Source organism: Bubalus bubalis, chromosome 1 (assembly GCF_019923935.1).
Source record: "Bubalus bubalis isolate 160015118507 breed Murrah chromosome 1, NDDB_SH_1, whole genome shotgun sequence".
Lineage (NCBI taxonomy): Eukaryota > Metazoa > Chordata > Mammalia > Artiodactyla > Bovidae > Bubalus > Bubalus bubalis.
The window spans coordinates 7,361,546-7,389,293 of record NC_059157.1 but is presented as its reverse complement, the minus strand read 5'-3'; the positions used below and the strand labels follow the sequence as shown (position 1 = coordinate 7,389,293).

The following is a 27,748-nucleotide window of genomic DNA, read 5'->3' as shown; positions in this document are numbered from 1 at the left end:
CCCTGGGGACCTCTAAACATTCTCATGTCACCTCCAGGTGACCCCTTGGGGGCACTGATCTAGCAGGAGGGGAAAACCTTGGTGGAAAACCTGGAAGTTAATACAATCTGCTTGTTCTTTTTAAAAAATTTTTCTCTGTTTAGTTTTGGCTATGCTGGATCTTGGTTGCTGCTCGGGCTTCTCTAGTTGTGGTCTGCGGGGTCTCCTCTCTAGTTGCATGGCTTCTCCTTGTGCTGGCGTCTCGTTGCAGAGCATGGGCTCTCAGGTGTTTGGGCTCCAGTAGTTGCAGCTCCTGGGCTCTGGAGCGCAGGCTCAGTCTTTGTGACGCTTGGGCTTAGTTGCTCCGTGGCACGTGGGATCTGCCCAGATCAGATGTGTCTCCTGCATTGGCAGGCAGATTCTTTACCGCTGAGCTACCGGGAAGCCCTGCTCGTCATTTTTGATTAGAAGTTGAGGAGTGGTTTCCAAGGGCCCTCTTATTTCCACACACACAGTGCTCCTGGAGGAGACTCAGGCCCAGGTCTCTCTCCCCAGTGGGTCTCCGGCTTGGTGGCGCTGACGCTGCCCCCTCCAGCCTGTCTTCCTCCAGGTCCAGAGGCTGCTCTTCAGGCTGGCAGCGGGAGCGTGTGTGTCTGCCTGTGACCTGAGTATCCCCCAGCGGGGCCTCCAGGCCAAAGTCCATGGGTGACCAGCCATTTGTGCAGATTTGAATGGCACAACACAGGTGCCTGAGGCAGACATTGAGAACTGGATTTTGAAAGACGCTGAGGGTGGATGAAGCCTGCCAGGCTCCTCTGTCCATGGGATTCTCCATGGGTCTCTCACATTGCCGGCAGATTCTTTACCATCTGAGCCACCAGGCAAGCCCTAAGAGAAGAGACAGCAAACTCAAACAATATATATATATATATATATATATATATATATATATCCCTTTTTTAAAGCTTCCCTTGTGGCTCAGCTGGTAAAAATCTACCTGCAATGTGGGAGACCTGGGTTCGATACCTGGGCTGGGAAGATCCCCTGGAGAAGGGATAGGCTACCCACTGCAGTATTCTTGGACTTCCCTTGTGGCTCAGCTGATAAAGAATCTGCCTGCAATGCGGGAGACCTGGGTTCGATGCCTGGGTTGGGAAGATCCCCTGGAGAAGGGAAAGGCTACCCACTCCAGTCTTCTGGCCTGGAGAATTCCATGGACTCTGTAGTCCATGGGGTCGCAAAGAGTCAGACACGACTGAATGACTCTCATTTTCTTTTTAAAGCTTAGTTAGGTAAAGGGTGTTATCAAGAGGCAAGAAGCCTCGTTAAGCACATGCAGGAGTGGTCTGTCTTACCTGGGGCTGTAAGACACACCACAGGCAGGGTGGCTTCGTCACCCAACGTTGACGTCCCAAGGTTCTGGAGGCTGAAAAGTCCACGGTCAAAGCACCGGCAGACCACGTGTCCAGTGAGGACTTTTCATGTGTCTTCATGTGTTCGAGGGCAGACAGAGGGCTGGCTTCCCTTCCTGTTCTTAAAAGAACACTGATCCCTTTGGGAGGCTCCACCCTCATGACCTAGCACCTCCCAAAGGCTCCACCTCCAAATACCATCTCATCAGGGCTTCAACCTGGGAATCTTGTGGGCACATTCAATCTGTAGCAGGACCTTCCCCAGCTCCCTGCCCAAGCCACTTATTTATAAAAGCAGGGTTGTTGATTCCCCCACTGGAGCACGATGGTCAGGGACTCAGCACTCAGCCTTAGACAGCAGAAGCTGGCAGTGATGACCAGTGTCTTCTAAGGAGGAAGAATGCTGCCAGGGAAGCACTGAGGCTTGGGCTCGTCTGGGGTCCCTTCCAACGCTGCCTCCTTGCCCCCTCCCCTTGTCCTGACTCTATGTAAATTTCTCAGGAACAGGCCTTGGTCCCCTTGCTGGAGCAGGGTCCCCGGTAGAACCTGGGGTCCCGTGCATCAGCCATGTGTGGACCATCCTCATGAGAACCATCACCAGCACATCTCCTCCTCCTCGTAAGCTAAAGACACGGCAGCCAGGGACGGTCCTCTGCTGGTCTCCACGGGAGCTGCTTCTGTGCAACCTGCTTAGGTAGGATGCGCCATACTTGTTTCAGTTCAGCATGGCAATTAGTATCCAGGCTTTCCCAGCCACACACCTGGATTCAAATTCAGGCCTTTCACTTCCAGCCCGTATGATCTTAAAGCTGACAGTCTCCACCCCAGTTTCCTCATTCAGGGTCATGGATGAAATCACATTTGTATCATAGGACTGCCTGGGGAATTGGGACATGTCATGAAATGGCACTCCACTCCAGTATTCTTGCCTGGAGAATCCCATGGACGGAGGAGCCGGACAGGCTACAGTCCTTGAGGTTGAAAAGTGTGGGACACGACTGAGCAACTTTCACACTCACACACGTAGCAGGCTTTCATGTCCGATACAGGTTCCACATTCACAACTGTGTCTGCTGCTCTTCCCAGCGCACCCCGCCCTCTTGGGTGTAAGCAGACAGTGGGCCTCACGGGAGACGTCATGAGACCATCACGCATGCAGTGTTGCCCTTTATTTTTGTCATTCTGAAAACCATTTTGGTCCATCTGAAGATGGGTTACTAGGAGTGTAAAATACAATGAATAGTTTCTTCCTAAAATTCTGTGCTCAGGAATTTGGAGTTGGTGACCCCCTCGGCAGAGGCATAGAGGTTTTTGAAGCATAGCTGGGCGCCTGTCTAAAGGACAACTGTCTAAAGCAGCTTGTTTCATTACTTCCGTTTTCCAGGTACAGAAAACCGAGGCCCAGAATTGGCCGGGAGCTGACCCGGAGGCCCTGCCAGAGAGTGGCCTCGTGTTTCCTCCCAGGACCAGCTCCGGGCCTCCAGCCTGAGGATTCCCCTGGCAGTGGGTGGAGACTGGTCACTGGTGGCCCAGGGACACTGAGCAGGCGGGCACTGCCCCCTCCAGCTCTGGGCCATCACTGGATGGGTTGGAGGCCTCGGAAACTGGAAACTGGTCGTCTAGTAGGCCCCCAAGGTGTTAAAGCTGGCCTTGAGTTGGAGGGTGGGTGGTGGGAATTCTTGCTTTTTGGAAAAGATTTGACATTGTTTCTGAGGATGGCTGACCAGAGAGAGTGCCCTTGTGTGCTAAGTTGCTTCAGTCGTGTCTGACTCTTTGTGACCCCATGGACTGTAGCCTGCCAGGCTCCTGTGTCCCTGGGATTCTCCAGGCAAGAATACCAGGGTGGGTGGCCATCTCCTCCGCCAGGGGATCTTCCTGATGCAGGGATCGAACCCAGGTCTGTCTCCTGCATTGGCAGGCGGATTCTTTACCACTAGCGCCGCCTGGGAAGCCCTTGGGCGGTTCCTAAAAGAGTGGGTGTGTTTTACTCCCAACACTCATCAGATAGCTGGCGGGATGCGTCATATGTGCGGTCCTTATCTTGATTAGCTTTATACTTGAATTCAAAGCTGTTTCTCCTGCCAGGACTTGGTGCTTTGCTGTTGCTGCCAAAAGCTCAGGCCTGTGCCAGTTGGTTGGGGGGTTTGGGCAGTGGTTTTTTCAACACAGAAAGTTTTCTCTCAGTCAGCTGAGGTGCCTTCGAACATCTCGGCATTACTGATCCTCTGCACACGCCCTCTGGAGTAGCCAGCCCTGTGCCCAGCTGTGTCTGCCTCGCTGCTCTTCCGAGGGGAGGGGCTGGGGAGACAACATGATGCTGTGATGCCTCGGGCTGCCTCAGCCTCTGTCGTCACCCAGAGGTTCAGAGAGGGCCGGGCCACCTTCATGGCCTCTGCCTAAGGCGCACCGGGTGCCTGTTTAGCTGGAGGTTGGCTGTGAGGATGTCCTGCAGGTGCTGCACGCAGGCGGAACCTGAGAGGGGGCGGGGACGCTGGATGAACTGGGCTTACCCCTCACCTACCTGAGGGTCAGACACGTTGGCCTGAAACCAGCTGAGTACAGCGTTGCCAGCACCTCCCTGCCTCCGTCGTGAATCCCACAGCCGCTAACCTCACGACTGACCCCCTGCCTAAACCACCTCCAGCTTACGGATCTGCGACAGCTGACCTCACCTCTCCGGCTGGGATGGCTAACCTCATTTGAAAAGAATGAGAAAAATAAATGGAAATTAAAGACAAACCCCACTAAACCTGTTTCTTGATAAATTTACAAGGGTTGAAATCATATCAAGGATCTTTTCTGATGACAAAAGTATGAAACTAGAAATCAATTAAATGAAGAGAGCTGGAAAATCACAAATATGTGGCGATTAAGCAGCATACTACTGAATAACTGCTGGGCCAAAGAAGAAATCAAAAGAGAGATTTAAAAAATATTTTGAGACAAAAGCAGAGGTGTAAGATACTAAAATTTATGGGATGCGGTAAAGGCGGTTCAAAGAAAGAAGTTCATCGCAATAAATGCTCACCTCAAGAAACAAGAAAAGCCTCAAAATAGCAGCCACACTTCACACCTCAAGGAACTAGAAAAAGAAGGATGAGGTTTAAGTTTAGTAGAAGGAAGGAAATAACAAAGATCAGACTGGAAATAAATGAGAGAGACCAAAAGGAAAAAAAGGCAATAGAAAAGAGTCACATTAAGAGCTGGCTTATGGAAAAATCAACAAAATAGACAAACCAGTAGCTAGCCTCTCCAGGAAGAAGAGAGGATTCAGATAAATTCAGAAATGAAAGAGGAGAAATTACAACTGATAGGTTAAAATACAGAGGCTCACAAGAGACTACTGTGAATAATATGTGCCAACAAACTGGGCAACCTAGAAGAAATAAATAGATTCCTGGAAACATATAACCTACCAAAACTGCTTCATGATGAAACAAAACATTTGAACAGGATGATTAACAGAGATTGAGTCAGTAATCAAAACCTCCCAACAAACAAAAATCCAGGACCAAATGGATTCACTGGTGAATTCTACCAAATATCCAAAAAAGAATTAATACCAATCCTTTTTGAACTTTGAAAAAACAGAAGAAGGGGGAGCTCTTCTGAACACATTTTACAAGGTCAGCATTACCCTGATACCAACACGAGACAAACGTACCACACACAAAAAAGTTACCGGTCAATATGGTTTCCCCCGTGATAAAGAGTCTGCCTGCACAGCAGGAGAGGTGTTCAATCCCTGGGTCAGGAAGATCCCTTGAAGGAGGGCATGGCAACCCACTCCAGCATTCTTGCCTGGAGAATCTCATGGGCAGAGGAGTCTGGTGGGCTACAGTCCATAGGGTCACAAAGAGGTGGACACGACTGAAGCAACTGAACACACACACACACAGGCCAATATGCCCGATGAACATTAGATACAAAAATCCTCAACAAAATATTAGTAAATCAAATTCAACAGTACATTAAAAAGATCATACACTGTGACCAAATGGAACTTATTCCAGGGATGCAAGGATGCTTCAATATCTGCAAATCATTCAAAGTGATACACCATATTAACAAAAAGGAGGATAAAAGTCATATAGTCAACTCAATAGCTGTAAAAAAAGCATCTGACAAAATTCAACATCCCATTTATGATAAAAACTATTGGCAAAGTGGATATAGAGGGACTATACCTCAATATAATAAAGGCCATGTATGATAAGCCCATAGCTAATATCATACTCAATAATGCAAAGCTGAAAGCATTTCCTCTGAGATCAGGAAAAAGACAATGATGCCTACTTTTGCCACTTTTATACAGCATAGTATTGGAAGTCTTAAAACAATAAGGCAAAGGAACCCAAATTGGAAAGGAAAAAGCAAAACTGCCATTTTCAGATGACATAGTACTATATATAAACCCTAGATATTCCATCAAAATAACTGTTAGAACTAATAAACGGATTTAGTAAAGTTGCAGGGTGCAAAGTTAGCATACAGAAGTCAGTTGTGTTTTATACGCTAATAACTATCTTAAGAGAGATTAAGAAACTATCAGAGAACTATCAGAGAAATTAAGAAAACAGTCCTATTTACAATTGTATCAAAAAGAGTAAAACACCTAGGAATAAATTTAACCAAGGACATGAAACACCTGTATATTGGAAACTGTAAGACATTAATGAAAGACATTGAAGAAGACATAAATAAATGTAAATACAGTCTGTGTCCATGGATTGAAGAATTAATGTTGCTAAAATGTCCATATTACCCAAGGCAATCTACAGAGTCAGTGAAATCCCTATCAAAATCCCAATGGTATTTTTCAAAAGCCAAACAAAAAAACACCAAATAGCCAAAGCAATCTTGAAACCGAGGAACAAAGCTAGAGGCATACACTCCCTGATTTCAAACTATATTACAGCTGAATCCGCTTGTCAAGGGCCAGCTTTGGGGTAAAGGCAAGGTGATTGCTCACTTGGGGGATGTCAAAAATGAGGCAGCAGAGAATTCCCTTTCAAACCCAAACTAACCAAGCCATTTCTCTGCAAGTCAACTGGCTGGTACATTCTGTGATTCCTCATCAGATCCCTCTCCTTAAGATTCCCTTTCCCCCTCAATTCATCCAAGAAACTAGCAAATGGGCCGTTAGGGTACACAGCCCGCTGATTGTCTGAGCTGAGCTGATAAAGGGGGAGGTGGATTCTGGATGCAGGACCCACCGGATGACTGCCGTTTGTGGAGGACTTCACACATTATGCATGGTCCACGCACTTTACACATTTCTTTTCTAAGCCTCAGAACCCCCCAGTGTGACTTTAGAAACTCCTGTTTCAGACATGAAGCTGAAGATTACACACTGCTGGTTAAAGAAGTAGCCAGGATCCAAACCCAGACCTGCTGGGCTTTCTGCTGTATCAGGCTGCCTCGTTACCAAATAATGTGTTTTCACCACCCACAAACAAGAGGGCAGCTTTACCATTGAGGCCTCCTGGTGGCTTTCAGTCTGGGGCAGCAGCAGGGCATCTAAAGCTCCCTGAACAGGGGGGTGAAAAGGCAGAGCCAGTGGAGTGGGAACGGAAGTACTAACATCCATGCTAAAGGCTGCCCAGGAGCAGAGTTCACACGGCAGAGCATGTAGTCTGTGAGTGAGAGGGAAAGAGTGGGAAGTTCTCCTAAAATACAAGGAAGGGGTTAGAGAGGGGCAAACAGTGAGGAGGAGATTATAACCATAGAAGCAAGGGAAGGACATCGAAAGCGAGATGCACAGCTCAGGGTGGGGACCCGCAATTCAAACGGAAGTGTTTAAAGATACAATTGTAGAAAACTTAGGCTCCTGGCATGCTGTGGTCCACGGGGTCACAAAGAGTCAGACACGACTGAGTGACTGAACTGGACTGAACTAGGTTCTGAAACAAAAGCCTTGTGCAGTGCAGTCTGGAAGGAAAACCCTTACCACGTTCTTGACAGAATGAAAGCAAGAGGCCCCTTGGAGGCGCCTCTGAGCGCGCCCTGTACGTCACTGCGTGTCCTCTCTGTGCGCCAGGGGCAGGCGTCCTGCGTGCGTGTGTGAGGCTGTAAGCTGTGTTAGGATGCGTGTGCGTGAAGGAAGCTGCCTCTGCGGAGGCCTCAATTGCAAAAAAATAGACAAAAATTATTTTTAATCTAAAAACAGCCCTGGTGCCACAGCAGCGTGACCCTCTACTAACAGGATGGTCAATTCCAAAGCGCTAGCCCAGAAGGGCAGCTTGGGGTACAAATGCTCCTGAGTGACCAGGCCGGGCCCTGGTTTCACTTTCGCTCCTTTCTCTGGATTCTTCTGTGTCCCTGTGTTTTCCTCTTCTTGGCGTGAGGTTTGAGCCTACTGACACTTACTTCATGTTGCTTGGCCTCCTGGCGACGCTGATGGGCAGAGAGACTCTCTGGTGCACCCTCCTCGGCCTGCTGGAAGTTTGGGAGGGCACCAGGGCTGGCAGGGGGAGGGGCAGGGAGAACGGCAGCGGAGGGTCTGGGGTGGCAGGAAACCCAGGATCTCCCAGGGGGAGGGCTGAGTGACGCTTCAGGGAGCGGTATTTGGCACGGTCCCTCTGAGGTGGGTGGTTGCAGGGCCTGGGGAGGCTCCCAGACCAGGAAGCCTTGGCAGGCAGGTGTGGGCACTGGCTGGACTGAGGCCGCGGGAGGGCGAGACGAGGCCGGCATGGACATCCTGGCCTTCAGCCACAGCCAGGCCCAGACACTGGGAGACGGAGTCTAACTGCAGAGCTTGGATGAGAATTCAGGCTTCTCCAACCCCACCGAGTTGTAAACAATGGCTGAATTATGTAAAACGTCCCCCCTTAGAATATCAAGCGTTACTCTTGGCCATGTTATCCTCAAACACTGGACGGTTTCTTGCTCTGAGTATCAGTAGCCAACAGGGTAAGATTATGAACTCAAATCCGCCCCCCTGCTGATAGCAGGTTCGCTCAGTCAATCATCCTCTATTTTCCAAGTCTTCCTCCAGCGGGATGGTGGGGTGAGAAGAGGGTGGGGTACATGTATGTGTGTGTAGTGGGATGTCAGTCAGTGTGGTGGCTTCTGGATACGACTTCCTTACTTCCTCCAAAATAACTGTCAGCAGAGGGTGGTGCCAACATCTTATCTGTCTTCATAATTAGACTATAGGATATTTTTCTATTCATTTCAGAACTCTGAGATTTCAGAGCTGGGTAAAAATAAATAATGACCTGGTTATCCCACCTTGTTTTGTTAGAAGTGAAAAACTGAGGTTCAGAGAGGTAGAGGGACCTGTCCGAGGTCACGCAGCGAATGGTGGGAAGAGATGGGAACGGGAGTTTCTGACTCCCGGCCCTTGTGTGTCTCTGCAGGTCTGTGATGTCATGACTGCAAAACTACCATTAGACATGAAAGCTGAGAGACACGACCTCTCAGACAACAGACTCCACATGGGACATTTTAAGCAACATTATTTAACAATAATCTGTTTAAAAACTTTCTCATTACAGCACACATACACCCGTGCATACTCACACACACACATGTACCCCACCCCCTTCTCTGACTATACTTTACACAGTCAAGGTGTGTTTTGCACGACCAACACCCTCACGGACAGACTGCTGCAGCCCTATGCTTCCTTTAGAACAGCTGCCCCAGGAGTCAGGCCCAGAGTACCAGTCAGGGCCCCCTCTCCCGGGACGATCTCGCTGGCGCTCATCCAGGAGCCGCTGGAGGCTGGGGTGGGCTCAGTGGGGCAGGAGGTGCCTGACCCAGTACATCTGCCAGAATTGCCAGGGGAGGTTATCCCCTGGGTTATCCTGCTCTCCCTTCGTTAGGAGGCAGGCATGCTGAATAGTGACCACGGGTACATAGTGCATGTCAGCGTCTGTGACGATGTAAATGTCTGTATTCATTTCCTGGGGCTCTCCTGTAATAAATTACCATAAACTCAGTGGCTTATGAAAAAGGACATTTATTGCATCGTAGTCCTGGAGGCTAGAAGTCTGAAGCTGAGGTGTCCCCAGGGCCCTGGAGAGGGGGGCTCCAGCCGCCCTGCGGGACCCCATGTCCCCGGGTTTGCAGCTCCTCACTCACGGCTCTGCCTCGTGTGCCTCCGCTTCCAGAGCCCCCTCTCCTTGTCAGAATGCCAGCCCTTGGCCCTGGGCCCACCCTCATCTGGTCTGACCTCAGCCCCAGAGACCCTGTTTTCAAATAAGGTCAGGTTCAGGTGCAGGGGAGAGGTCTCATCCCAGGACACACGGTGTCCAGGGCGCTCCCCCAAATGCCCTGCTCTGTCTGCCAACACCAGTCACACGCAGGGCTTCCCCCTTCTCTGTCCTGGGTGGAGCCCTGCCTGCTCCCCCAGAGCCGGGAAACCACCTCACACACAGTCCCTCGCCCCCTGCCCTCGTCCAGGGTATTTCTGTCCAGGTGAAGCCCCTCTTCTGACACCTTCAAATGCTGCATTCAGTTCACCCCGTCTCCAGCTCGTGCTCCCTGTGTGTCCCTCACCCTGGCTGCCACACGCCCAGTGAGGTGGGTGGGAGTGGTCGACTCAGCCCCCAGTGCCACCTGAACCTCACCTAAACAGGAGCCTGAGACCTTCCCGTGAGGCCGCAGGAGAGTCTGGTTTTGAGGTGTCCCTTTATTCCGACCAGCTTCCCAGGTGGCGCTAGTGGTAAAGAACATGCTTGCTGATGCCAAAGATGTAAGAGATGCGGGTTTGATCCCCGGATCGGGAAGATCCCCTGGAGGAGAGCATGGCTACCCACTCCAGTATCCTCGCCTGGAGAATCCCATGGACAGAGGAGCCTGGTGGGCTACAGTCCATGGGGTCGCACAGAGTCGGACACGACCAAAGCGATTTCGCTCGCGCTTAATTCCTACGAGGTACCGGTTTCTTGGTCTGTTTCACACGTCGTCAGTGTCGTGGCCTTCGTGTTAGGAGCTGTGGAATTGCGGGTTCGTCTCCCTTTACTGCTGGAGCATGTATGGCGTGGAGGAGGTGATTCCCTCTTGGCGTGAAACTCCAGCACACGTGCAGAGATCTTTATGGGACCTCAAGGGTCCTTTCACTTGGTCGGGGTCGGCTCGCTGTGGCTTCTCACGTGTGTGCCGCGGGGTCTGCTGGCTGCAGGGCTGTCACTCAAACAGCTCCAGGTAGTCGGGCGGCTCTTGCTGCTGACCGCAGGGGTACAAAAGGAGCTCCTTCCCCAGGGAGGTGATGGGCTCCTCCTGTGAGGGAGACAGTACAGGTCAGGCTGCAGCCCCCCAAGAGCGGCAGAGGCATCAGCCCAGGCTCCCGCGTCTTATTTACAGGACATTTTCATAAGAAGCCCTTTGTGCCTTGCCAGAGCACACAGCTTCTGGTCTCCCCTCGCTTTACACTAAGCTTTCTTGGCTTAGGCAACCCCGAAAGAGAGATTTATTGTCCACAAGCTGCCCCGTGGTCTCCCTCCTTCCCAGGCTTGTGCTCTCACTTAAGGGTGTTCTCATATGGAAAAGAATGTACTTTTAAAAAGAACGTGTCTGTGTGCACATATATAACGGAATTACTCTGCTGTACAGCAGTAATGAGCACAACACTGTAAATCAACTATACTTAAGAAAAAGTGTTCTCAGATGTGATCGGAGTGCACAGATTTTGCATCATCTCGTGCATTCTCTGCCCCACTGGGTTCTCCCTGAGTATATGAGGAGGGACCAGGTTCAGTGATAAAGGAAATGCAATTAATAATCCTTGTTATTGGGAAGGTTACCCACATGGCTCAGCAGTTAAAAGAATTTGCCTGCTAATGCAGGAGGTGGAGGAGATGTGGGTTCATTCCCTGGGTCGGGAAGATCCCCTGGAAGAAATGTCAACCCAGTCCAGTATTCTTGCCCGGAGAATCCCACGGACAGAGGAACCTGGTGGGCTACAGTCCATGGTGTCACAGAGAGTAGGACACGATTGACCATGAGCACCATTATCGGGAGGAGTTATCGAAGCGGGGGGCTGATCTCCCACTGCTCGTCTCCGTTCTTTTCCGAGCAGCTGCCTTTCACTGTCAGGGCAGCTGCAGGACACCCGTCGCCGAGCGAATGAAGCGTGCGCAGGCCCGCACCTTGTGGTACTCCACCAGCTCGGCCAGGCTGGCGTGCTGCAGCTGGTCCACGCCCAGGAAGCTGTATGAGTCTGAGGAGGCATCTATGAGGAAGTGTTTGCAGTCATCCTCGGACTGGTAGGACAAGGTGTAGCCCTTGACCTTCTCGTTGACCCGGATCAGAAAGCTGCCCGGCACGCAGGTGCTCAGAAGCTCATTCGCTCTATTTACAGTGAGGATTCCTGCAGGAAAGAAGGGCAGGGGTTTCAGCCACATCATTTCCAAAGCTTCCCCCTGCTAAACACAGCCGTGTGGATAAAGCCAGTAACAACCTGAGCTGCCCTAAGTCCACATTGGGTTTCCTTGGAGCAGTAGTGTGGTTCGTCATCTGGTATTTGGTACCTGGGATGGGGTAGGTTCCATAAGCAAATGTGTGGTACAAATGGAGGGCTTCCCAGGGCGGTGCGGAGGTAAAGAACCCGCCTGCCGATGCAGGAGGCATAAGAGACCTGGGTTTGATCCCTGAATGGGGAAGATTCCCTGGAGGAGGGCATGGCAACCCACTCCAGTATTCTTGCCTGGAGAATCCCCATGGACAGAGGAGCCTGGTGGGCTACAGTCTATAGGGTCGCAAAGAGTTGGGCCCCGCTGAAGCGACTTGGCACGTATGCAGTACGAATGGAGTGCTCGCCCCTCAGAACACGTTTCCATGTGCACACCCAGTGACAAGCACGGGCGTCATGTGGCTTCTGAGTGCTAGGACCTCCCAGATGGTCATCCTGGGAGGGTCAGATCTCCCAAGTTGACTGATGGGGACCCTGGGGCCTGGGAATGATCCTACGAGATCTGGAGCAGGAGTTCTCACCGGAGAAATGTCTGGAAACACCTCAGACACTGGGGCTGGGGGGTGGGGTGGCTCTAGTCTCCTCCAGTGCATGGAGGCGGGGATGCTGCCAAACCTCTCACCTCGCACAGAACAGCCTCACTACAGACAGTGATCCAGTGCCAAAGGCTGACAGTGCTGAAGGTGGGCACCCTAGCCAGGTGTCAGCGAGTTAGTGACAGTGTCCTCTGCTGCGACTACTCCTAAATGAGGCTTCATTTAAAGGAACGAAGCAAGAGATGGCAGGCATACACACGTACGTATGTTTTTGTGCTGTGCTTAGTGGCTCAGTTGTGTCTGACTCTGCGACCCCGTGGACTGTAGCCCGCAGGCTCCTCTGTCCATGGGATTCTCCAGGCAAGAATACTGGAGTGGGTTGCCATGCCCTCCTCCAGGGGATCTTCCCAACCCAGCAATCGAACCCAGATCTCCTGCATTGCGGGTGGATTCTTTACTGTCTGTGCCACCAGGGAAGCCCAAGAATACTGGAGTGGGTAGCCTATCCCTTCTCCAGCGGATCTTCCCGACCCAGAAGTTGAACCGAGGTCTCCTGCATTGCAGGCGGATTCTTTACCAGCTGAACTACCAGGGAAGCCCCACGTGTATATATGCATACTATCTATTTGTGTCTTCACAGATATTCAAAAGGATGCCACTCTTCATACACACACACACACACACACACACACACACACACGTGTTACACTACATACGCATAGTTTGGATGCCTCATGCTGCTGCTGCTGCTGCCGCTAAGTTGCTTCAGTCGTGTCTGACTCTGTGTGACCCCACAGACGGCAGCCCACCAGGCTCCCCCGTCCCTGGGATTCTCCAGGCAAGAACACTGGAGTGGGTTGCCATTTCCTTCTCCAATGCATGAAAGTGAAAAGTGAAAGTGAAGTCGCTCAGTCGTGTCCGACTCTTTGCAACCCCATGGACTGCAGCCTACCAGGCTCCTACGTCCATGGGATTTTTTCCAGGCAAGAGTACTGGAGTGGGGTGCCATTGTCTTCTCTAGGATGCCTCATGAATTCACAGTAATTCAAGACCAGCCTTTCCCCCCAATTAGTCCACACTCCTGAGGTCTGACCCGTGCTCCTGGTTTCCCTTCTTGCTCCTCCTCATCTGTAATTCTTCAGGTGAGCCCACGACATGATAAGACAGAGAGGAAGTGCGCAGACACGTGCTGGCAGGATGATGAGCTGCTCTGACCTCTGGGCAGAGAGCAGCGTTTCCCGCGTCAGCAGACGGAACCTCCCGCCTCTTCCATGCTGACACTCGGTATTACGATTAGGGAGAAACCCAAAAGACCTCCTGGTGAAAAGGCAATGGATTATCACAGCTCCTTAGTTCGATAAGACTAAAGTTAGTAAAGTTAATTGGGAATTAAACCTAAGGATCCAAAGTAAAACGTCAAATGAAACCACTTGTGTTCTTTTCTGTAAGTAAACCTTTGAGAAGGGAGGATTAGAGATCACACACTCCCCAGGCCCCGTCCAGCCCCGTCTACCCCGCAGGGCCCGAACCCACACGTCTGGGTGTGGGGGCTCAGCTCCAGGGTGATGCGGGGCAATGACAGGGCCTGCAGCCATCCCCTCGTGGACAGGAAACGCGTCTGTGAGGGAAGAAGCAGGCGGCCTCTCCTCTGGGGTCCTGGCTCTGCCAGGACCCTGCCCCACAGGCCTTCGAGTCCAGTCCAGTCGCCTTCCTGCCCTTTCCCGATGAGACTGAGGCGCTGGACACAGCAGGCGCTGCGACTCTGAGGAGACCCTGGGGTCGCTGCCGGGTGTCTATGTCAGGCGCCCAACTAATGCCCAGGTGAGCATCCCCGCGGCGACTGCTCCTTCCTGCCCGATTCACCTTCTACACACCTGGTCCCACTGTGGGCATCAGAGGCTGAACCCAGGCCACCGGTGACCAGCCTGCCCAGGGCCTGCAGGGGCTACAGTGTGAAGACTCTGGGTCTTACGCTGTCTAAAACCAGGGGGATTGCTTAGTGACGTCATCCTGGAAAGATTTATCTCCCCTCCCTGACAGGCTGACTCTGAAATTCCAAGTGACTTCAACAGACGGTACAGATGTCGTCATTTATAATATCTGGATTTCAGCATGATGGAGTCCGATTCCTAGAACAAAAGCCATTCTGGAAGATTATTATAACCAGAATGAGACAAATTCCTCCTCAAGTCAGGTCATAGAGTAGCTGCAAATCAGACCGTCCGCGAGCCCCTGTAGCTGTTCTCAGCGTGCACAAACCCCGGCTCTGCCTCGGCTCCACCAGTGCGGGGCCCCTCTCCCCTCGGTGGCGCCCACGGCAGGTGCAGAAGGTGAGCGCCGCGGGGACCAGGCTTTGCTCATTCGCTTCACCGCAGGGTCGGCGTTCCTGAAGGGCACGAGCTCTCGGGGCATCTGATGACACAGGTCAACATGCAGTTTCTCCTGATGTCATCAAGGGCAGCGGGGGCCTCCAGGGAGGTCTGGCTGAGGTCACAGCCAAGCGGCGAGCTTGGTCTGCCTGCAAAGGGGGCTCTTGCAGGCAAAACCGAAGTCCAGCATCAGACGCTAATCGCCGGGGGACCCCTGCCCAGGGCGTGAAGCTAAGAAATTGGTTCTAGTACAGACAGTGGTCTTCCTCCAGCCCCTGCTGAGGCCGTGACACCCCCAGGCTGCCTCCCTCTAGCCTCTCCAAGGGCTCACTCAGCCCCACCTCCACCCAGCCAGCACGGTCCACAGCTCTGGAAAGGACCCTGGCACGCCCTGCGGTCTCTCCCCGCCCTGCCTCCTCGTGAGCAACCACCGCTCCTAGTTTATCTTCACGCCCTCGGGAACTGCTACCCGGAAGACGCCCGGGAAAGGTCTAGCACATACCTCGCTCACAGTCAAGTGAGAAACGTCCCTCTCCAGGACAACCCTAGCACCCACTGCCACTAGGCTGAGCGCTGATAACAGGGACCAGGGGTGCCCTCGTGTTTCTCCGAGGTACCCCCAGGCCTGAGTCACACGCACACCTGTGTGACCTGCTTCCAGCACCTGGACAAGCCGTGTTTAATAACCAAACGAATGAGAACTCAGTAACAACAGCACTGAGAGCCCTTCACGTCTGCCTGGCCCTCCCCCAGGTGGGATTCCCTTATCCGATCCTCACCGAGGCCTGGAGAAGAGATGCTGTCACGGCCCACCGAGCACAGAGGGGAAGGCCCGCGCCTCAGAGGTCCCAAGGTGGGTCTGGAGCGCAGGCTAGAACCAAAGGCCAGACCAGAGAAGCCAAGCTCGCACCCACCCTCCAGAACACCTGCCCCTGGCAGGCGTGTCGGGCTCCAGAGGCTCCTACTCACTGTGTTTCTTCCCCAAACAGCTTTAGAATAAGCAGAAGCATGGCCATTTGGGGGTCTTCCCTGGTGGCTCAGATGGTAAAGAATCTGCCTGCAACACAGGAGACCTGGGTTTGATCCCTGAGTTGGGAAGATCCCCTGGAGGAGATGGCTGCCCCCTGCAGTATTCTTGCCTGGAGAATCCCATGGACAGAGGATCCTGGTGGGCTACAGTCCATGGGGTCACAAAGAGTCAGACATGACTGAACGACTAAGCGAGCGAGCGAGCTATGGCCGTTTTACAGATGGGAAAGCTGAGAGAGAAAGGTAGGCACCCGAAGCTACAGGACAAGTCAGTGGTGGTTTCAAGCCCTGCTCAGGGCTTGGCTTAGCCCAACCCACCGGGCTCATGAAACTCTCCTGGAGTTGGCTGAGAATTTAAAATGAGATTGACTTCACAAAGAGGTGTTCATTTCCCACTTGGGCAGCCTAAAGAAGATGTGTTTTTCAGTGATTACCGGGTGCAGTCCCTATGTGTGGAGACGATGCACCGTGACCCCTATGACCCCCTCAGCTCAGAGTTCGGCGGTCGTGGATAAAGAAGCCCCAGCCCGTGCCTTTGGGGCTCCCTGATCTCATGGGGTCTGCTGGGGCGGTGGAGTCCCCGGTGCTGTCTCAACCTCTCCCTCTTGTCATCTTTCCCATGTTCTCTGCCCCAGATGATGGTGCAGGGAGGGCGTGGCACCAAGCTGACGTTCTGGATGGAACACAGCTCTGCTTCAGGGTGACCTCAGAGCCCCGCACTGCCACCTGCCCAGGGCCGGGTGGACGAGAGAAAAGCCAGAGGTGTTTCCAAGCAGAACCCTGCAGACTGAGAGCATACACGTCACCCCTGGCGAGTCACAGTCGGGAGAGAGCTCTCCCTACTTCACCCTCTGATCCTTCAGCACGTACAGGACGCAGGTTCAGAGAGGCTCTGGGTCCCGCCCTGGTCCTCTGCCTAGAAGGAGACCCACCACGATGCTGACATGTACCCTTGAGCGCTCAGGCACCTTGGAAGTTCAAGTGTTAGTCTCTCAGTCGTCCGACTCTCTGCGACCCCATGGACTGTAGCCCGCCAGGCTCCTCTGTCCGTGGGATTCTCCAGGCAAGAAGACTGGAGTGGGTTGCCGTGCCCTCCTACAGGGGATTCCTGGCCCAGGAATCGAACTGGGATCTCCTGCACTCAGGCAGATTCTTTACCAGCTGAGCTGCCAGGGCTCAGGCACCTTAGGGATGAGGAAAAGTGGCCAGAGCTCTTAAAATATTATTCATAATGTTTCCCTAGTAATTCAAAGATTAAAATGACATCATTTGTTTTCACTTCATCACCTTAATGGCCAACACTTACTGAAGGTGACTGAGCATGCATCACACACGGTTCTGAATACGTTGCATATTACACCTCACTGAGTTTTCCGACCAGCCCTGGGAGGCAGGTAACGGATTATCTGCATCGGACAGATGACAGGCAAGTGCAGGAGTCGTGCGACTTGCTGAGGCCACGCAGCCGGCTGGTGGGGGACGGGGAGCTGGGTGCAGGCGGTGTGGCCCCGGGGACGCACTTGTCACCAGCGAGCTGGCTCCTCTCCCCACCCTCCCCCCGACCAGCGTCAAGGAGCAGTGCCCAGCCTGCTCCGACGGTGACAGCAGAAATCCAGGACACGGGCATGTGACAACGAAGAAAGTGTGACAGCAAAAGCATGGATTTAATATCCATGTAAAATATCCCAAGTAAAACCCCCCAGCAGAGCTGCTCTCCTTAGCAGGACCCACCCGCTCCCCTCTGTCTCCCCTCTCAGGCCCCTCCAAGAACACAGCGGGAACCACAAGCCTGGAGCCCCCGGGGCGTCAGTAATGGGAAGCGCAGGGCTCCCGGCACAGGCAGGCAGTGACCCCCATGGCCGGCAGCATCAGGGCGAGGACCCCACGGCAGCATCTGAAAAACCCAAGGGAGGGCTTTGAGGTTCATAAACTCCTCTCAACAGTAGTGGAAAAAGATGCTAAGAGTTTTGCAGCAAGTTTGCTGCATGGGGTAATGTCTGAAAAAAGTCAGGGTCTCCCAGGCAATTGTGTAGTATTTGCTGCAGAGAAGCCAGCGCTTCTCAAATCTGTAGGAGTACTCTAGCTTTCACGCCTTTATCTTCATCTTCAGTTAGTTCGGAACTGAGCTAAGGCTAGGCAGGCACAGCGGAGCGCTGCAGAGAGTAACGTGGACAAAGTGCTCTGAGGCCACAGTGCAGATGAAGCTTCGGTGCTGAGCGGAGGTGAGTCCTCGGGCTCGAGGCTCAGGCTCTGCTGGGCCCTCCCAAGGTCAAGGCCTCTGGTGCCCTTCCCTGTCACGCACAGGCACCCAGATCCTCCTGCTGCCAGCCACAGCCTCTCCCACTCCATGAGGGAGATGAATCACAGGTGTAGGTGAGGCAGGGTGGATACATTAGGGTGACTTTGGAAAGTCACACCCATCAGTCTTTGTGTGTAAGTCAAGACAAAGCTTGAAAATCCCTTTGTGAGAGATGGGCAGAATTTTGATGGCCCCACAAGTAAGAAATCTCCAAGCCTCAGGAAAATGGCTGGAAGACAGATCATGGCTTAAGGGTGCCAGGGTCCAGGTTCATTAAGGTTTTAGCCTGAAAGAAATCTTGGGAGGCTTCTGTGAGACTTTCTCAATGCAACCCTGCAGGTATACACACTCAGCCCTGGAGGGCTAAGCCGACGGAGCCTGGGCGGCACTCTGAAGAGCAACTGGGAAGAGCAAGACTGACTCCACGTTGCATCCATTTCTTTTTCTATCTAACTTTTGTGCCCTGTGGCCTGTGCTGAGTCATGCTGGGCTCTGCACCTTTTTTGGAAAGAATGTTACCCATAGCCTGAAATATACAGGAAGCCCATTCTCAAGCCTCTGACCTTTTAAGGGTATAACTCTTTTACATTCACACAGAGATAAGAAGTTGCAGAACAGAGAATAACATTTGTCTCTTTGGAGGTTTACAGGAACATTATGACCTGACCTACTGAGACAGCTGCAAGAACAAAGGATTCCAACACCAAGACGTTTTCATCAGCCAACCATACCTCCCTCCCCTTTTAGTATAAAAGAAGCCTGAATTATTACTTGGGGAAGATGCTTCTATGGAACATTTGTCCACCATCTTCTTGATCTTCTGGCTTTCCAAATAAACTTACTATTCCATGTCCCAACACTTGATCTCTTAATGTACTGGCCTGTCATGCAGCGAGCAGTGAGCTTGGACTCAGTAACACTGGGAGGACAAAGACACAGGACTCTTCCTGGACACTTCTCTCTAGGGAACCTAGGTTTGAGAGAGTAACTGCCTCCACAGAAATGGATACGATTTACCACCCTTGGAGAATGAAGATTTGAAGGGTGTATCAAAAATGGAGGGGCTTCCAGGGTAACTCAGCTGGTAAAGAATCCACCTGCAAGGCAGGAGACCTTGGTTCAATTCCTCGGTCAGGAGGTTCCCCTGGAGAAGGGATAGGCTACCCACTCTAGTATTCTTGGGCTCTCCTTGGTGGCTCAGATGGTAAAGAATCTGCCTGCAATGCGGGAGACCTGGGTTTGATCTCTGGGTGAGGAAGATCCCCTGGAGGAGGGCATGGCTACCCGCTCCAGTATTCTTGCCTGGAGAATCCCCATGGACAGAGGAGCCTGGCAGACTACAGTCCACGGGATCACAGAGTCAGACATGACTGAGCTATGCAGGAAAAATGGAAGCAATAAAAATAGCTGTGGTATGAACTGTGTTGGTATCCTGTAGATGTTAAAGGGATTTACTTTTTAAGTAGCTTAAAATACAAAGGTTTTTAAAAATGTAAAGCTTTTGGAGACCAGGTTTGATCATATGCCACAACAGCAAAGACGTTTAAAAGAAATAAATCAGGTGGAAATATTTAATCAACTGTCTAATCACTTCCATATTTGGATAAGGAAGTGTAAATTACCTTTCCGAGGAATAATGATCAACTATTGATGCATGAAGCAAGCATGTGAATTCTCTAACAACAACAGAAACAATTAGAGATCTCCCAAATCAGAAATCTGTTTGTGCATTTCCTTCCATCTTTTTCCCGTCTTCCCACTCGCAGCCTCTGCTGGCTCCTAAGCTCCTGACACTGCTGAATGTTTCACAGAAGTAGGAAAATGCTGATGGACAGAGTGAAGAAATGGGTCCGCGGGGTGATGGATGGACCTTCCAACTTCAGTTTTACTTGTTCCCCAGCCCTTTTCTTCAAAAAGTGAGTACAGTGAATTGTATACCTACCTACTTTGGGGACCCATAGCAAGAGACAGGATGAGTGAAATGGCCATGTTCAGCGGGGTGTCAAGTTAGCCAAGAGGGCTTCTCGACACTTATCGCCAACTGCACCAAGAGCCCAGACCAGAAGGTGCTGTAACAGGGGGGCTACTCGGGAGAATGAGTGGATAAAAACACGGGTCGTATTTGATGATCAAGACAGTCCTGAACACTCATGCATGAGAGGAGGTAAGGGGTGAGGACAGAGAGAGAAGAAGACAATCCTTCTTGAGGAAACAAAACCAAACAGACTACAGTGCTCAGATTATAAACCCATGACAGCGGCAGCGGTTCAGCAGCCCCGGCACGCGCTGCCGCCTCTCCACACCCCCCCTGCGGACCCCACACGCAACCGTAACTGCCTGGGATGACTGCAAGCAACTTCATTGCCTGTTTGCAGGCTGGCTCTCCTTTGGACCTTCCAGATTGCTGCTGCCTTCTGGGGTGGCCTCCTGGGCTCTGGACTTATCAAGGACAAGTGAAGTCGCTCAGTCGTGTCCAACTCTTTGCGACCCCATGGGCAGTAGCTTACCAGGCTCCTCCGTCCATGGGATTTTCCAGGCAAGGCTACTGGAGTGGGCTGCCATTTCCTTCTCCAGAGGATCTTCCCGACCCAGGGATCGAACCCGGGTCTCCCACATTGCAGGCAGATGCTTTACCGTCTGAGCCACCAGGGAAGCTATTGTCAAGGACAGGGCCTAAGTAAATAATTGAGGAAAATAATTAAGATCTATGTTATTGAAGTGCTGCTTCATCCTTGTACGTGATGCTGTTACTGAAGACAACACTTTTTGGCGGGGTGAGGCTGATGAGGAGGAGAAGGGCAGAGGGGACCGGAGGGGTAAACTTTCTCTTAGGCTGATCAGTTACAACAGAAACGCTGCACCAGGGCCTAAGCCTTCTCAGATGTCAGCTGACTTAGAAACAACGCTGTGGTGTAGATTCTATTATTACCCCCATTCACAGAGGAGAAAACACAACTCAAACCCAGCGATCCATCTCGGGAGTCTGGTACTAAGCCTGCATCACACTACATTTCCAAGCTGTGTGTATTAGTTGCTCAGTCACGTGCAACTCTTTGTGACCCCATAGACTGTAGCCCACCAGGCTCCTCTGTCCATGGGATTCTCCAGGCAAGAATACTGGAGTGGGTTGCCATTCCCTTCTCCCGGGGATCTTCCCGACTCAGGGGTCAAACCCTGGTATCCTGCATTGCAGGCAGATTCTTTACCATCTGAGCCACCAGGGAAGCCACCTTTCCAAGCTAGGAGCTAATAAAACTCTGTGCTGCCTTGGGGCATTGAATTGACCAGAAAGAATGGTCAAATGATTACAAGGAATAACACAAGAAGACACCCGCCTATCTAGGAACCCTGAAAAGCTAAACTGACGACAAATCAATGCAAATTAAAACAAGGTGGTTCCACTGGTAAGATTAAGCGGGTGGGAGTATAACTTTGTTTAATGACTTTGGAGGACATCTGGCAACACTTAAAGAGGTTCGTATCCTACCTCCCAGCAATTTCACTTCTAAATACACACCCTGAAGAAATGATCACAAATGTGTTCAAGGAGGCATGTTCAGGGTGAATACCACATCATTTTCTGTAACAGCAAAAAAATTGTACCAAATGTAGGAGAAGAGACGAATGAGTAATGACACACGTGTGTATGTGTGTGTAATAAAATATATGTCATGAAACACAAAAGATTACGTGTTTTATAGTATGTGTATTATAAATATATAAATAACATATATCATAAAATACTGCACTACAAGTACCAGGAATGATTAGTCTACCTTTATAAACAAGGGAAACCCCACTTAACATAATATTGAGAGAAAATGCATGTTTCAGAAGAATGTCTACAACATGATACCATGTTATATGTTAAATGTTAAACACATTGTTCTGTTTTGTAGAAACATATGCATACCTGTGTTTTATATTTTTAAAATATATTTTCCTGAAGTACCCACACAGGTATACATGTAATAAAATGTAAACATGGATGGGAAAGACAGCTTCAGAAGAGTGGTTCATCCCTTGGGAAGAGCAAACAACATCAAAACAGAGTGAAAAAGGAGCCTTAATTCTGTCTTTCAGGGTTTATTTCCTAGTAAAAATAGATACAAAGTAAATATGGCTTTTAACACTCCCCGTATCTAGAGAGCAGCTATAATACTTGTTATATCACTGGCACTGGATTTATTTTCTCCTGTACTGTTTTTGTGTAAAATGTTTCATAATTAGAAAAACCACGTTCAAAGGAGGAGAGAAAAACGCTCCCTGGTGTGAGTGGGCCCTGTCCCATCAGTCAAAGGCCTTCAGAGCCTGATCTTCCCTGAGCAAGAAGGAAGCTGTGGGCAGCGGGCGGTCTCTGGACCTGCTGTCCACCTGCTCCTCCCTGCCACCGTGCTGGGTGCTGCCTGGCGCTCCCTCAGCTCCTCTCTCACACCCTCCCAGCTCACCCCTGGAAAACCCCATGCCCTCCATGCTTCCAGTTACGTGCTGACTATCCAGTCTATTATTTCCAGCTCTGACCCATTAGTCTGGCTGCCCCAGGGACCGTTTCACACAACGGCCCCAAAGAACCTTCAAAGTCATCACACCCCAAATGAGTGCCCTGCCCCCTCCCCTAAGTTCCCGCATCTTCTGGGGTCCTCTGGGTCCTGCCGTATCCTCTGGGGTCCTGCCACATCCTCTGGGGTCATGCCTCACCAACATCCTCTGGGGTCCTGCCTCATTCTCTAAGGTCCTGCCTCACCAACATCCTCTGTGGTCCAGCCTCATCCTCTGGGGTCCTGCCGCATCCTCTGGGGTCATGCTGCATCCTCTGGGGTCATGCCTCACCAACATCCTCTGGGGTCCTGCCGCATCCTCTAGGGTCCTGCCTCACCAACATCCTCTGGGGTCCTGCCGCATCCTCTGGGGTCCTGCCTCACCAACATCCTCTGGGGTCCTGCCGCATCCTCTGGGGTCCTGCCTCACCAACGGTGTGCAGCCCCCCGCCCACCCCACAAGCCAGAGGCCCAGCTGCCCTCACTTCCCTGGTCCCTGCCTTCTCACCCCCATCCTTACTCAAAGCTAATTTAGAGAAAGGGGTGAAATACAGACTCCATCGGGGGAAAATTAGGTGGCCAAAACAGTAACTTACGAAGGGTGATTTAGGGGTGTGAGTCAATGAAAGGAATATGGCCAACCAACAGCGAACTGCTATCCTGTTATTTCAAAACACGTTTCCTAGTAAACAGTTATGTTTCAAAAAGATAAGCTGTGGTCCCTCTTCTCTTTATCATAGAAATGCAAAATTTTTTCTTCTTAAAAGTAAAGATAATAATTTACATTGACTACATGGCTGTGTATTTACTATCACATCACTATATCATATCATATTATTTACTTTGCTTACAACGGGCTTCCTAGGCAGAGCTAGTGGTGAAGAACCCGCCTGCCAATGCAGGAAATGTAAGAGATGCAGTTCAATCCCTGGGTCGAGAAGATCCCCTGGAGGAGGGCATAGCCACCCACTCCAGTATCCTTGCCTGGAGAATCCCATGGACAGAGGAGCCTGGCGGGCTACAGTCCATAGGGTCACAAAGAATCGGACACGACTGATACAACTATGATAAATATTTGTATAAATGAAAATAAATCAACAATAGCAATGAATAAATGACAGGTAAAATCCAAGAGTCTTATATTTCAACCAAAGCTTCAACTAAATTTTTAGTCCAACTGTGTCTTCCTAGCTCATAGCAACTCTTTCAAGTAGAACTGCCTATTAAAGTATCAGGATTTTTAATAACATCAGCACTTTGAATGTCTCACTCCCTGCAGTTAAAAAAGTTAGCACCCTTGGAATCAGGAAGAGCAGCATCTTCTGCCCAACGACACAGAGACTACAGAGAGGCCGGTTTCCTCACTGCTTATCTTAAAAAAGAAAAGACAGGCAATGCGAGATGGTGGAGGTGCTGACCATGTTCCTCCCGTTCACCGCTGTCACTCCCTCCCCCAGTATCTTCAGAGGAGACCAGAAAGGGGAAGGAGGCTTACGACCTCCTCCTGGGAGATGGAGGGGGCTCCTCTGGGCATGGACAGTTACAAAACCTCAGTCCCCAGAGAACCGGCATTTTCAGGGAAAACTACATTGTTCCGCTGCACCTGTAAAAGCAGTCCCTTCACAGAGAGCCTGCCACAGACGACTTGGTTCTTTCTCAGAGGAGTTTGCCATCCTATGGGTTTGGGAGCTGATTTTTGTGGCTCTATTTCTACGTGAGATGATCCTACTGAAAAGAAGAGTAGTCTTAAACACAACTCAAACCAAGACACCCGTTAGGACAAGCGTTCTATGTGAGAGGACGTGATTTCTGTCTTAAAGCTTTTGTTGTCCACAGAGCCAGTGATAATCCAACCCAACCACAGAACTCGCAGAAGCAGCAGACAGAAAGTCACCGCCTGTTTTTGAAATCCAAGAAGCTGAGAGGTCAGTGAGGTGGGTGCAGGGTAAATAGACAGTTTGAATGAGTCCAGTTTCAAGCATCGAATGAAGACATGCTTTATGAGCTGACCTCTGCTTAGCCTCCAACAAGCCCATCTCGCAGCCTTAACTGCAGGGATCAAAACCACAGAACTTTTAATTAAAGGTCACAGTGCTCAACCCCTTCATTTAATGCATGAGGAAAATGAGGCTCGGATAAATGGATTCACTACAGAGAACCAAATCCTAAAGGAAATCAACCCTAAATATTCACTGGAAGCACTGAGGCTGAAACTGAAGCTCCAATACTTTGGCCACCTGATGAGAAGAACTGACTCATTGGAAAAGACCCTGATGCTGGGAAAGATTGAAGGCAGAAGGAGAAGGGGACAACAAAGAATGAGATGGTTGGATGGCATCACTGACTCAACGGACACCGGTTTGAGCAAACTCTGCAAGATCGTGGACAGGGAGGCCTGGCATGCTGTAGTCCGTGGGGTCACAAAGAGTGGGACCGTGGGGTCACAAAGAGTGGGACACAACTTAGCGACTAAACAACAAGAACAAGAGAGAACGTGATCTGCTCAAGGTCACGTGGCCTGTGCCCTTCCGACCACATCTGGTGGCCCCTCCCTGCTTGGGGGCGGGGGATGGACCAACGGTGCTGCCATCCGTGGGGGCACAACCAAGTGCCCTGTGCAGGGGCCCAGGGGGCATTGCCTTGCCAGTCGCCCCACGGTGTCCATCTGGGGTGATTAACCAACCTCTGCTGGCAGCCACCAAGGCTGCGGCCCACTTGGCAGGTGCCAGCCGCTCCCTGAGAAAGCTGGGAAAATCCACTTTCTGAGAACAGTATCAGAGCCTCTCTGGAGCAGCTCAAGCGGAAGGGAGCCTTTGTCCTGCCCTCCTGCTGGCTTACCTGCCTCCAGGGTCAGCGCTGCACACTCACCGTGGAACCAGGGGGCGATGCTGTCCGAGTCCGCCAGGTAGCCCGCCCGCAGAGGAAGCTGCTCCTCCCGGAACCAGCTCCTGATGTCCTCCTGGGCTGGGCTGGACGCCGGCCTCGTCACTCTCTGATTCCTGACATTCGTAAAAGGTTTGCAAGTTAGAGTCACCGGATTTGAAAATAATGCTTTCAAAACTCACGCGCACACGCACACACACACAAATACAACACACGTCTGAAGATCACACGGCTGAGCTTCTGAGGTGGGGCCCTGCACACAGCCGTCACAGGGCTCCTCCAAGGCAGGGAGCAGGGTGGGGAATGGATCTGCCCTGCCGGTCCTGTAGACTACTCATGGGTTTGAGTTAACACTACGGTGCTTAACTCATTTTTGATATGAGTGAGAAGCTCCATTAACTCCCAATTAAAAATTGAGAAGACAGCACTAAAAAGTGAAATATTCTGCCCCCCACCCCATATTTTCCTGGAGAGCAACTGCTTGCAAGCAGAAGAACCCAAAGGCCATAGAATAAACTTCCCTAACACTTTCATCATTCAATTTCCTCTTCTTCCTGTTTCCACTAATCTCCCTGACTTGCCTCCTTCTCTGACACACTTTCAAAAGTTCTGCTAAAAGGCAGTTTCAGAAATGGAAAGTAAAAGAAAGAAGAGTGTTTGAAGGTTGGTTAAGAGAAAGATACAGGCAGCAGCATGGTTTTGAAATAAAAAATCAGTAGCAGAACTTAAGTTCTGGGACCTAAGTCAATTTCCATTATAAAAAGCAACGCTGCAGTGTTTTAATAATAAATGTATTTCCAAGTCCCAGGCCCACTAATTCTGAGCAGCATTGTAAAAACAATGAGTCTAAATGAGCTACTGGATATCGTGTAAATTAACTTATGTTCTTTATATGTCTTAATGGTAACACATGCTACCAGGAGTTACATGTGACATACATGTCAGCATGTACATATACACGCGTGATGTACATGCAAGTACATAGGAAGGTAGCAGTTTGGAGAAAACAGCCTATAATACTTGACCTTCTGGGGGGGGCGGACACTGCACACACGAGATTACATGCTAATTTCTCCTCCCAACCTTCAGATTAGGTCCTTTTCTTCAGGAAATCTTCGGCGATCAAGCGGAAACTCCACGGACAGTCCGTGTCTGTCCTTCCCTGGGCTGGCTCCTAGCTGACCTCGGTCATCACCGAGGTTTGAAATCTCAGCCCTGACACCATCCAGTCTGGCCACCTCACAAAAAGCACTTCATGCAAGTGGCTTAAGTTGGAAAAAATGAGCTAACCGAGCTTAAAACATCATCTTAAAACCCTCATGAAAGGGCACCTTTGTTGCCATCAGTCGCACGGGCTGAGCTCTAAAAACACCCTGGGTGCAGACATATGGCGGCACGTTCCCACCCTCGGGGGAGCCTGGAGGAGCACCCAGCCCGCGGGGACCCGGGCCCGACACAGAGACAGGCTCGGGCGCGGGAGGGGCTGGGCAGGAGTTCACGCTCTGCGCCTGGTCACAGCACTGTGGGGTCTTCCTTGTTTTGTTATCCATAAGGAAAAACTCACTCCCCAAACAGCCACTCTGTAGAACGTGGTCATTTTGTGCTGGCCTGCAAGTCCCCAGATGGAACCTTTCAACTGAGTAAAGAAATAATCACAGAAAAGGAAACGCCCACCCCCTGCTTCCTCTGAGGTCATAATTCCCGTTAGGAAAAAACCCTGAAGATAACCACTGACCTCATACAAAGGGAGAGCTTTGTTCTTTATTTTTCCATACTCCTAACAGAGAAGGGTTTTTAGTGTTTATGTCAGAGATGACAAGGCTTTAGACAGTTGCATTTCATTAAATCAATATGTGATTTCTCTCAGTTATTTTAAATATCATCTGTCTACATACCAAATCATATAATAGCAATAACCGGGAGAAAATAATTTTATAATCAGTTAACGTAAGGTCATGTGAATGTATGGCAAAAACCACTACAATATTGTAAAGTAATTAGCCTCTAATTAAAATAAATAAATTAAAACAAAACAAAACACAATATAAGGTATGGGAGTTTCTGCTGTGGTACCACTGTTCTAGCCTTGACTAGACCGACATTTGTTGGCAAACTAATGTCTCTGCTTTTGAATATGCTATCATAGCTTTCCTTCCAAGGAGTAAGCGTCTTTTAATTTCATGGCTGCAGTCACCATCTGCAGTGATTTTGGAACCCAGAAAAATAAAGTCTGACACTGTTTCCACTGTTTCCCCATCTATTTCCCATGAAGTGATGGGACCG

General features: G+C 50.7%; 1 protein-coding gene across 4 annotated transcripts in view; it reads right to left on the bottom strand.

The window, feature by feature from the left end:
- Positions 1 to 9,121: 9,121 nt before the first annotated feature.
- SH2D4A (SH2 domain containing 4A) overlaps positions 9,122 to 27,748 on the bottom strand; it is a 63,564-nt gene continuing 44,937 nt past the window's right edge. For 2 of the 4 annotated variants that reach the window (XM_044926222.2, XM_044926247.2), the window contains exons 8-10: positions 25,421 to 25,581; positions 11,489 to 11,709; positions 9,122 to 10,619 (exon numbers count right to left, since the gene is read on the bottom strand). In XM_044926222.2, coding sequence (XP_044782157.2) covers positions 10,527 to 10,619; positions 11,489 to 11,709; positions 25,421 to 25,581 — 475 coding nt within the window. In that variant the 3' untranslated portion in view covers positions 9,122 to 10,526. The remainder of the gene's footprint in view (positions 10,620 to 11,488; positions 11,710 to 25,420; positions 25,582 to 27,748) is intronic. The other 2 variants (XM_044926279.2, XM_044926318.2) reach the window with 2 other exon arrangements.